The following is a 12,149-nucleotide window of genomic DNA, read 5'->3' as shown; positions in this document are numbered from 1 at the left end:
GCTACATCTTTTAGTTGTTAATGAAATTTGATTTTTTTTTTTAATTTTAAATTTAGAAATAACAATACTACAAATTTTATTACAAAAGGTTTTCAAAGTGGCGTATACTATCACCAATCAATAAAAAGTAATTTAGTAAAGTAATTATTATGTTACTAAAGTGGTACCAATTATATTCATTAATTATTAGGTCAATTTGTTCACCATTTATAGTAAAATTAATAATAACGTTAACATTTAAAAAATAATAATTAAGAAAGAAAAAGTAAGATGGAATTAATTTTATTAGTTTTGCCATCATTTTTTTTTATATACAACTTTTTAATTTTTTTTTTTTTTAATTCTTCTCACTTTTGAAAGTATAGTTAAACTCACTTTTAGCAAAAAAGAAAAAAAAGGGATTTGGCAAAAAGCCAAATATTAATTGGATAGGAGTATTTTGTATCCTAAATCCTTATTAAGAAGTTAGGTTGCCATCTCATTTCACACGTGCAGTCAAGCACCATTCTATAAAAAAGCACCATTCTATAATTTTTTATGGTGTGTTTGTATGACAAAAATTGGGGATGTGGATTTGGATACTTTAAAAAAGTCAAATGACTTCGATTTGACAAATCAACTGTTAAAATTCTTAGATTTGACAGATCAACCGTTAATTGGATTTGAATAATATTTAAAATCAATATATTTGAAATCATGATATTTCAAATACATTGATTTAGAATCCAAATTCATATCCAAACACAACCTTAGTATCTTTTAGACCTCATCACTCACTTAAGAAACCCCCCTTTTCCACGAACTCGTATAACTGTAATCTTCTAGAATTGGCCATACATCATGTTAGAATTTAGAACATCTCATTTCGTTGACCGTTGACATACTAACACATTCAAGAATCACGTCTACATGCAAACCCTTCACATAACGTAAAAAGATTTACACCGTCTGATCATTATCCAACAATAACATAACTCTTTTTTATATTAATCAACATCATAGCTCCAGGTTTCATATAAATTTTCTCTCTTTTACATAAAAGAGAGAAAATTGCATAGCATTTGGACATTTTTACATACTCATTCAAGTTATTTCTACACGATTTGAAACACAAAGAAAGAGAAAGATGGCGAAACCTATAATCAAAGTGGCAGCAGTATGTGGGTCTCTCCGTGAAGGTTCCTTCCACCGAGGCCTCGTTCGAGCTGGTATGTAATTTCGTTTATAACCAAACGAGATTACGTGTTCAAATTTGTTTATTTATTATAGAAGGATATTAATTTATTTGTTGATGAAGTTATTTCTTTAATTTTTTGTTGATACATTTTTCTTAATTTGAAATGAGTTTCATTATATGATGGGGTTGTAATTAATTTGTTGTAGCAATCCAACTATGCCAAGAGTCAGTCAGAGAAATTCAAATTGAGCAAGTAGAAATCAACCAGCTGCCTTTGCTAAATACTGACCTTGAAGGCCAGGGAACATTTCCACCAGCAGTTGAAGCTTTCCGTCAGAAAATAAAAGAAGCTGATAGTATTCTGTTTGCTTCGCCTGAGTACAACTTTTCCATCGCTGGTACCCTCTTATCTCTCTCTCATTCTCCAATATATTGTGCTGTTTCTTTGTGGAAATATATGAAGTTCTTTAAGTTGTTTATTTTGATGTGCATATAGATGATTTTGAACTATGATTTATTCTTTGTATAAATCATTATAATTTAATAAAAAATTCAAGACAGTTATCGTGTTAAATCTAGTTCAAAAGCACTTAACACCCCCTAAAAAAGAAATCTAGTTTGTAGGAGAAGATTGTGATTTTATTAGAAATAATATAATTTTCTGTCCATGCATGTCTCATCAATTTAAAGTGAAATTTAATTTGATACCGGGAAAAAAATTTTGAAATATGTTTCTCAGTTTTTTATTTATAATTTATCTATTTATTTATAAATATATCTATGCATGGCATAACAACCTAAACATTAGAACCTAAGAGAATTTAAAAATAATATCTGTTTCTTTTTCTTTTCTCTAGTGACAGCTGACAGGTGAAGCAAAAACTGTTTTGATTTACAATATATGTTTGGAATCATGCTTAGAAAATGTAGGAAAAGGCTCTTAACCAATTTATGAATTATACAAGATTCATTAAATTTTGGCATATTTTACAAGGGAAAAACATAAAAAGAAAAAGAACATTATATTTTTTTAAAATTTTTTTTTTTTTTTTATAGTTTTAATTAAGTCAAATATTAGAAATTTAAAAAAAAAGTTTTAATTAGGTCAAATGAGTTTTCATGTACATATATAACTTATAACTTTTGTGCATGTATTTTGCATTCTTTTGCTAGCACCTATGAAAAATGCTATTGACTGGGCATCTAGACCACCAAATGCTTGGGCTAACAAGGCTGCTGCCATTGTAAGTACTGGAGGAAATGGTGGTGGGGAACGAGCACAGTATCATCTTCGCCAAGTCGGAGTTTTTATTGATCTTCATTTCATTAATACGCCATTGTTTTCCTTGAATGCATTCGAGCAACCTGCAAAGTTTGATAAAGATGGCAACTTGATCAGTGCAGAGACCAAAGAGAGGTTGAAGGGAGTTCTTCTGGCCTTGCATGAATTTACTTTGCGTATTCAGGGCAAGTGATGAGATACTATGTGTGTAATTCTCAAACAAAAGGGACAAAAATATGATATTTAAATTTTATGGTGCAATGGACCTAAGATTAATTAGTTTGGGTTACTACTTTCCTTAATTTTTTTTCATTGTCCTTTTTATGTTTGGTCGTTTTCAGTGGAATTCAGCTCAACTTGTTTTTAATGTTTCTTTGGTATGTAATGTGGTAATTAATAAAATTTTGTTCCTGTTTCTGAGATAATAATGTTTGCACTAGCTAGATCTACACAATTTCTTTTGTTTAAGGGTGCTACATAATCAAGCCCAAGTGGAGAATAAAATGTGCAATTAACTACAATATATAATATACTAATGTCGTTAAGTGAATTAATTGGCTTTTCTTTTTTGAGCCTCAGTTTTAAATTGTTGAGAACCGTCACATTGTACAATTTGAAACAAAATATTTAAATATTTTTTGACTTGATAGCAAATAGTCAATGGTGGCCTGAAAAATAGCAAAGCTAACTACCAAAATGAGTTGAGTAACATTCAGATTAATCAGCTTTGGCCATTAGTTGTTGATAAGTTATATGATAGTCCTTAATTAACCAAACAATTCTGAGGAGCTCTTTGCAAAGAAATATATGATGCCCTTAGATGAATAGCAATTAAAAAAGGACCACCAAATAGATGAACATTATTAATCACTACTAAAATGATTATTCCATTAGAACTTGTAACTCATGCTATGAAAGAGGAGATTACTACATTAGAACTAGTTAATGGCATAGGTAAAACCTTTCAGCTAAAAAAGTGTGTCCAGCTGATTTAATTAGTTACTTCATAATGATAGTCATCTAGATTTCAGTAAGATTATTATTAGAACAGATTAAATTAAATTTTACTATTAAGGTAATTAGACTTACCGAATAATGATAGTTAATTAAGATATGCTAAATACAAACAAGATTAAAAAAAAAAAAAAGATCAAAGCACACACAAGAACACCTAATTTACTTGGCTCACCCAAAACTAGGGCTACATCCACAAATTCCTTATTCAATATTTATTATGACATATAGCAACAAGATTTACAAATACTACATATTATATGTATCAAATTAACATGACACTCAAAAAATTTCCTCACCCCGCTTACCTTACAAGCAGGAGGTGCTTTTCCATGTAAACCCTCTCCAAAAACCTTGCCTAGACACAATAATTATCATGCCAACAAGGACGAATTTCAAGTCCTTGCTAGAAACAAAGAAGCAATAGAAAATATGAAAATTTTCAAAAACCCATGGACTCTTGAGATTGTCCCCCATGATAGGGAAACTTTTACCATGTAGCGGATACGTATAGCGTCCCTCTCACAGCATCCAAGAGTGATTGAGTAGTATCATTTTGCATTTGGGCAATTTGACTTAGAAGTTTTGGCCGTACCACATGGCATTGAATTGCTAAGATGAGGAAGGAAACGTACGCTTGCATTAAACTGGTGTGAGTATTTGGGTGTGTTTATTTCAATTTCCACATCTTCTTTCTTCCAAAACAGCCATACTCCATCTTCAAAGACAACAGAGTCTATGTAGTATGATTATGTATGAACGAGAGAACCCAATTTCCATTATAGCCTGAGCTACGCCACGACTTCTAGTTCCAAAAGGCAGTACTATGGAGGGATTTTTATGCTGCTTAAGATATTTCATTTTTGGATGAGAATGATGTTGTCAGGCTCAGCTCCAACATATAGTAGTTTCTCCAAATTAGAGTTTGTTTTCACAAACTTTTTAATTCCACACTATCATTTGGTCTGAAAATTTTGGTAAAAATCCATAATTCATAACCCGTAAGTCATAGATTCCCAATTAAAACAAATAATAAAGAAAAAAGTTCAGTATATTCTTTATTCATTTTTAGTTTTTTGTGGGACTCACCACTAATAAACTGGTTTGGTTTTAGCATTTATACTTAGTTTTTATTTTTAGTATCCTAAAAGTTGAATTTGAACACAGAAAATGAAAACAACTTTTCGGCGTTTTTGTTTTCTATAAATATGCATACAATGGTATACTCGTAAATATTGTGAAAACATAAAGTTACTTTTTTTAGTGATGTGATTGTGTGTAAGTGAGAAAAGTTACTTTGTTTTAAAAAATAAAAAACAATGACCAAATCTGGGTATAATGTATTCTATACCCAAATTATGTATACAAAACAAATTAGCAAATATTACCAAATATGAAAATGAGTACTTGTTTTATATTCAAATTCAAGATTTGAATATAGAATAAAGAAAATAAAAGAAAAAGTGCCATTTCTATTAATTGAACATTTAAATATTTTACTTAAAATTAATGTTTCTAATGCAAATGACCAATCAAATGTAGTAGCTAAAAATAATTAAATTTGCATGAAGTGAATGAACAAACAAAAGACATCATTTAATTGTATATAAACTATAAAATATAAATTAAAAAATCATCGATACCACAAATTAAAATTCAAAAACAAAATCCCATATACCACAAATCACATATATTAAGTTCTTAACTCTTAAGTCTTAATCTTTACTCTTAAGTTCTTAACCACAAATCATAAGAAAAAAATTTATTAAAAAAAAAAAAATAAATAAATAAAAGGAAGAAGAAGAGAAAGAATACTTGATTTGGCTGAGGGAGAAGAGAGCCAAAGCTTCAATGATGTGAATCTGTGAATAAAGTAATGAACTCTGATCTTTGTTCTTGAGGGACAAAGGGAGAACAAAAGAGTGAGAGGTAGAGAAAGTGAGAAAGCGGCAGAGACAATGAAGAGAAGTAGAGAACAAGTGACAACGTGAAAGAAAGAAGATTAGAGGTTTATTTTAGGGAAGTCCAAAAAGGTGTAGTCTACTAGTTTAGGACCTTCAAGTTATTTTATTTTTATTTTTTTTAAACAATCAAAATTTGGTACCGACCAAAATTGGTCAGAACAAAATAGATCAAAATTTGACCCAAGGTGGAATGTGAGGTGTTCTCATATTGGTTTGCATAACAATACAAAATATTTTGGCCATTCCAATTAGAACGGTACGGAATCAATAACATTGCTTTTTGTCACCGCACAATACAAGGTCCAATATATGAGGACGTCAACAATAGATGGCTGATTTCTTGTTTACTACAATTTATATTCATTCATTTATTTATTTTTATTTATTCTCTCTTTTTCCAACAACTTTCTTTTGACTTTGCTCCACTCTCAAACCACATTGTTTAATAGCAGATGTAGAGGAAGTGATTATCTACACTAATGGATGCATAGAGTTTTGTAGCAAAAGTGATAGACAACTTAAGTCATTTCTTTTCATAACAAAAATACCAGCATAAAGTGATAGACAACTCACTTAGAACCAAACACAAAGGCTAGTTATCTATATAATACCTTTTGGTATTTTAAGTCCCCTTGGCCTACTAAGTGTATCATTTAAAATACAAGAATCATGAGCACTACCTTCCCAACTAGCTTATATATATGTGAATCTCTGGTCAAACATAATTGCAGCTAACACATTTTGTGCTATCCCCTTCTTTCGACCATGAAACCTTCCATGGATTTTGATTGGAACAAATGCATGAACATGGTTCCATCAATTGCTCCCACGCAATCCTAATGATGGTTAATATCAAGTAATGTTCATCTCAAAAATCACCTAACAAATAAAAAATCAACATCAAACCAACAAAAACTATTTTATTAGTGTTTCAAAGTTCAAACCAACATAAATAATCAAAGCAAATATTTTATTTGATGTCCACCATCTGAAAATTCTAAGTAATAGCGCCATCATACACTAGAATAATTATGTTCTTCGAGAATGTAAGGAACTAGATCCTTCTCTTGTGATCGATCACGATGAGTTTAATCTTTCCCTACATTTTATTCTCTTTTTTGTATTTATGTTTATGTTTATTTATTTAAATTTTTTCTTTAAAAAAATAGTTCTAGTTACATACTTATAAAGTTTTAGATTTTTTATCAAGCCCCTCCCATTTTTGAAAAATTGAAATACATATTTTGTGTCAAAATTATGTGCATGTTGGTCATTAATATATTTAGCTCTGGAACCATTATTGCTTTTGAGAATAATTTAGCAAAAATTGCCAAAAATTGCAGCTACCCTGCACACAACGTAACTAATTTGGTATTTCTTATGTCTGTTTCGAGGTTTTTTGGTACCTTGTTAATTGGTAACTTAAAATCTATCTAAGTTTCTAAGATTGATTTTATCATCAGTATCTTCCTTTTTGGCCTTGGCAATTGAGGGTAGGGGTTTTTTGTATGGTGTAATAATCATTGAAAGGTTTAGTTTGGAAATTTTGTTGGGCTTGCAATTCAAACTATTGGGAGAGGTTTATCGAGAATGTATGCTAATTTTATTTGCTTCCGAACATAATGTATTAGGCTTTCACTATCCATAATTGTAGTTTTAACAACGGCCAACTTAGTTCCATGTGGTTTCTGTTAGAGAACATTGTTGTAAGTTTTCATAGCACATGTGTCAACTTGTGATTGGATCAAACATTACTTACATATGATTCTATCATTGATACTTGATGAAAAGTAATCTAATTAGAGAATCATGTGTAAAGTAACTAATAAAGTCAATGTTTATGACCTCCAATGAGATACCTAGCAATTTCACACTCAGTAGCCAACTAAAGTGGAATTGTAAACTTGAATGTCCGATCTACTCACTTAGTAATTGAAGTGAAGTTAGTTTGAATGTCAGCTTATCACAGTCTTATTTCTCAATACAAAAAGCTCCTCCTGCACACTACCTAGGATTGCTTAAGAGTCATGATTCTACCTCTTTTTGTGTTCCAAATAATTTGCTAAATAAAAAATGGCCTAAAGATTTCAAGCACTTTATAAGGAAGAAGTATGTTCTTCAAGAATGTAAGGAACCAGATCCTTCTATTGTGATCGATCATAGTGAGTTTAATCTTTCCCTGCATTTTATTCTCTTTTTTTTTTTTTTTTGGATTTATGTTTATGTTTATTTATTTAAATTTTATCTTTAGAAAAATAAATCAAGTTATATACTTATAAAGTTTTAGATTTTTTTTATTATATATGGAAGTAATTATATGTGTTTATGTTTATGTTATTAGCAAAAAACTATGTTTTTGCTATTAGCACTGTCACCTCATTCTAGAATCTGCTACTTATGGACAAATGTGGGTGTGAGGCAGATATATTCAAGCGTTCATACCTAAATTTCAAGATTGTTTCGACACTTTCTCCTCTTGGATGAAGATTTTGGCCCTTTGCAAAGAATAGTAATTTTCTAGGAACCTATTTTGAAACAAAAAAACCAAACATGGAAGAACAGACAATGTTGGTTAATCATATACAAAATCAAACATAGAACCCATTTGAACCCACACTACTGAGCTCTTTCTCAATGAGCAAAGATTCCATTTGAAATACAAGAACAAGTAAGGACGCTGTAAGGAAAAATGGATGCACCACTGAATCCAAAGAAGATGAGAATTCTATTATTGGATGTGCAAAGGTTTTAGTATTTTATTTTATTTTTATTTTTTAAATGAGCGAAATCTAGTACTAGCCGGAATTTATGTTTTGGCTGAAATGGGCCGAAATTTCACCCGAGGTGGAATGTGAGGTATTCTCCTATTGATACGAAATATTCCGATCGTTCCAGCTGAAACGACACAAAATTAATAACATTGCTTTTTGTCACCACACAATACAAGACCCAATATATGAGGACCTCAGCAATAGACGGCTGATTGCTTGCTCACTACAATTTATATTTATTCATTTATTTTTATTTATTATCTCTTTTTCAAACAACTTTCTTTTGTCTTTGCTCCACTCTCAAAGCTACTTCTCATTTGTAAGAAGAAACCACTATGTTCAATAACAGATGTAGAGGATATGATTATCTACACTAATGGATGCTTAGATTTTTGTAACAAATGCAGAGAAAAAGGGACCATTACTTGAAACCAATAGTGAGTATATTGCACAAGAGAAAAAACTAATGAAAAGGACAAAGGATAAGAACAGGAGAAAGAACATAAGAGAAGGTTAAAGTTTTTGGTACATTGATAAAAGCATACATTCCAGGGTATTTTAGGTATTGACACCTATTGTGTGAAAATATGATCTTGATTTACAAATAGCATTTCAAAAAACATCATTCTTTGATGTGGGCTGGCCCTTAGACTCTTGGGAATGTCCAAAAACCATTAAAAAGCCTTAAAAATTCTAATTTTAACTTATAAATACTCATTTTATGTCTCAAATCAAAATGCTAGCTAGAGAGAGCTATTCTTTTGCCTCCATTTTCTCTAAAACCCTATTTTCTCTTTTCAAAACCCAAACACAACACCTAAGCACCTTTTTTACAAATAAAAAAAATTCTCTTTAGTTAGTTCTAAGGCAGAAAGTTTCTTATCCAAATTGTTTTCTAAAACCTTTTCAAAACCTTTTGTTCTTGAGTTGTGATTACTAACTATAGTTGTGTTCTTTAATTATTTTTGTTCCCTCAGTCTAATATTTGTGTTGTAGGTACTGAGGGGTCGTTTAAACCATCTCAAATCTGTGATTCCAAAGCAAGGTCAGTCTCTTTTCCATGATCTCTCACTTTGCTACATAGGATTCACACGGTTCTTTGTTTGATGTTATAATAAGTGTTCTCATCATGTATGATTGATGTTATGATCTTTCTAATATGTTCTAATATGATTTTAGGTTGTTTATAATTTTTTCTTGTTCTTAGTTTGTTATTTTAGTTTTATGTAAGTTGAACATGTTTATTTGATGTAGTTTACTACTCTTTGATTTGTTTCATGTTTGTTCATTTAAGTTGATGCTTTGTGTTTTTGTTTTATGTTAATTTAGTTTTTAGGGTTTCTAATATGCTTGTTTGATCTCACATGTTATATCTTTGAATAATTAAATCAATAAAAATGTAATTTTTTGGATCCGTGCTAAAGGATGCATGTGCATCCATCAAGTATGCGCGCGTATAGTTCAACCATACCTATGCATAGTTGAGTATGTGTGCGCAACTCGAACTTAGATTAGGGTAAAAATATTGTTTTTATTTGTTTAATCATTTTTCATGTGTTCTTTGATTTTGTTTGACTCTATTTAGGTTAATTAATTGTGTTTGATTATTTTTCATGTTTGTTTGAGTCTTTTTGCCATATTTGGTTTATTTAATATTTTTTCCTTGTGTATTTTGTTTATTTGTCAACCTTCCATGTTTAATTTATTTTGTTTGAATGTGTTTTATTTGTTTTCTTTTATATTGTGATGTGATCTTTAATATATTGTGTGTGTTACTTCCTTAAGCGCATGATGTATGTTTAATTAGGTTAAGGATTATAGCTTTCTTAATAAACTCTTTAATTGAATATAACCTAGTAACACATAATGAAAACCAGCTCACAAGTTGGATGGTTTTGGATGCCTAACACCTTTCCAAGCTGTAATCAAACTTCGGATTCATAATTTAGTATGCAGACCTATGTATATAAGTGATTGACTGAAAATGCCCAATATGGTGCTTAGACTTAATCTAGGTGGTGACTCCAATTTTCTTTGCCATGGTACACTCGGCTGAGGCGTAGTCTCTTGCACCCACACGTGGCAGTCGTGAATGATCACCCCAATACCTGCTCTATCTTCCTCTAAGTTTATCTTGTAAACTTCCCCAGCAAGGCGTAGACCATCTAGAACGTGTTCTGACTGGCATTGGTGTCTTCCTTGGATGGGCAGCCCGATATTCCAGCTGAGACTTGACTGCACGCTGATGCACTTCGTCCAATGAGAAGCCCGGTAGTGCTGTTCTGACCTTTTTGCGTCTGAACCAGGTGGTCCAAGCAACCATTGCAAAGAGTTCAGCATTACACCCAGATTCTAGGACATGACCACAAAGAATGGAGGACATCTTCGTGTTGATTGGAGCATTGGGGACACGTGGAATCTGCAAGTAAACAACGACAAACCAGAGAGAGAAGTAGATACTAACCAGAGCATTGGGGACATTTTTTTTTTCCCTACAGCATTACTGTATCTGATGTGGATCATTTTTTATTTTTTATTTTGAAAGTACCCTTGGCATTCAATGTTAATTCACATATGGGAAAACCTTAGAAAATGACTAAATTCGTATCATCCCCATCTCACAGACTGAATAAAACCCAACTTTAAGGAGTACTATACTAATGTTGTTTATCAGTAAATTAGTCGGTTTATCCTTCACGAGCTCAGTTTTAATTTGTGGGTGTTGGGGACCTTAACATTGTGCAATTTCGAAACTGAATATTTAAATGACTTGGTAGCAAATAGTCAATGGTGGCCTTAGATATACAAGCAAACCAAGTTACCAAAAAGGAGTCGAGAAACATTCGGTTTTACCAGCTTTGAAAATGACTATTAGTTGATGATAAGTTATATGATGGGCTTTAATCAACGAAACAGTTACGCGCGCAGTAGCTCTTTGCATAGAAGTATATGAATTATGAAGCTGTTAGATGAACTGCAATTAAAAAAGGACCACCATATGGATGAACAGTGCATGAATTGCTACTAAAATGAACAATCCATTAGTACTTGTAAGTCGTGCCATGAAACTGAAGATTAGTCCATTAAAATTTGAAACTTTAGGGGAACAGATCCAAATGATACCCAGTGCTAGATTTGTTTCCAAATACATGTACTGCTAATAACACTTAGCTAAAATTCGCTCATTATAAAAATCTACTAATTAGTAATTTTGCATAGATTTTAGGGAAATATATTAATATTTAAAAAATTAAATAAATATTAATTTAATTGATATAAATGTCAAAGTCAACCTCATACATTTTGAGACCTAAGATGACAATTTATAATTTTATAAACATATAATTTAAAATGCACATATTTTATAAGATCAAATATTAGTTTAAATACATTAACCCAATTTATTAGCTTAAATAACATTTTAAATTAATTTTTATTGTATTGACCGATACATCAATACTGGCCCAAACACCTGAAAATTCCCAATATAGTCAATACAAACCAGCATTTTATTTGATATATTTCAGAGTAGTACCAATATCAGTTTAATAGCATGCGTGGTACATACTTTTGTTACCGTTGATAGAGATACAATATAGACTGCTTTTCTAAAGTTGAACAACCTTTAAGATCATATAATAATGATACTAGATTATCTTAAAAAGCTAGGCACCAACGAGCCAAAATCAACTATCAGAAATCTATATAGTATCTAAAAGTTGAAGAGTAAAATTAATTATTTTTATACTCTAATTGAGATACATTAACGTAGTATTTTGGTCCGCTTAGGACCAATTCCGTCCATTTGGTCAACTTTTGTTTATTTTGGTCCACTTACTCAATTAGGACCAATTCAGTCCAGGCTCGTCAAGTTCGGTCCATTTCGAACTATTCAGTCTACCTTCGTTCAATTCGGTCTAGGGACCATAAAAGCCCAAAAA

At 31.1% G+C, this 12,149-nt stretch overlaps 1 protein-coding gene across 1 annotated transcript; it reads left to right on the top strand.

The window, feature by feature from the left end:
* Positions 1-1,126: 1,126 nt before the first annotated feature.
* On the top strand, positions 1,127-2,790 carry LOC115983244 (NADPH:quinone oxidoreductase-like). Its single transcript, XM_031105882.1, has 3 exons — positions 1,127-1,208; positions 1,384-1,575; positions 2,351-2,790. The coding sequence occupies exons 1-3, from the start codon at positions 1,127-1,129 to the stop codon at positions 2,650-2,652; spliced, it is 576 nt and encodes a 191-aa protein (XP_030961742.1). The 3' UTR covers positions 2,653-2,790.
* Positions 2,791-12,149: the final 9,359 nt, after the last annotated feature.

The sequence above is a fragment of the Quercus lobata genome, chromosome 4 (genome assembly GCF_001633185.2).
Source record: "Quercus lobata isolate SW786 chromosome 4, ValleyOak3.0 Primary Assembly, whole genome shotgun sequence".
Taxonomy (NCBI): domain Eukaryota; kingdom Viridiplantae; phylum Streptophyta; class Magnoliopsida; order Fagales; family Fagaceae; genus Quercus; species Quercus lobata.
Note: the sequence above shows the minus strand (reverse complement) of the source record. Positions and strands in the feature narration are given on the sequence as shown.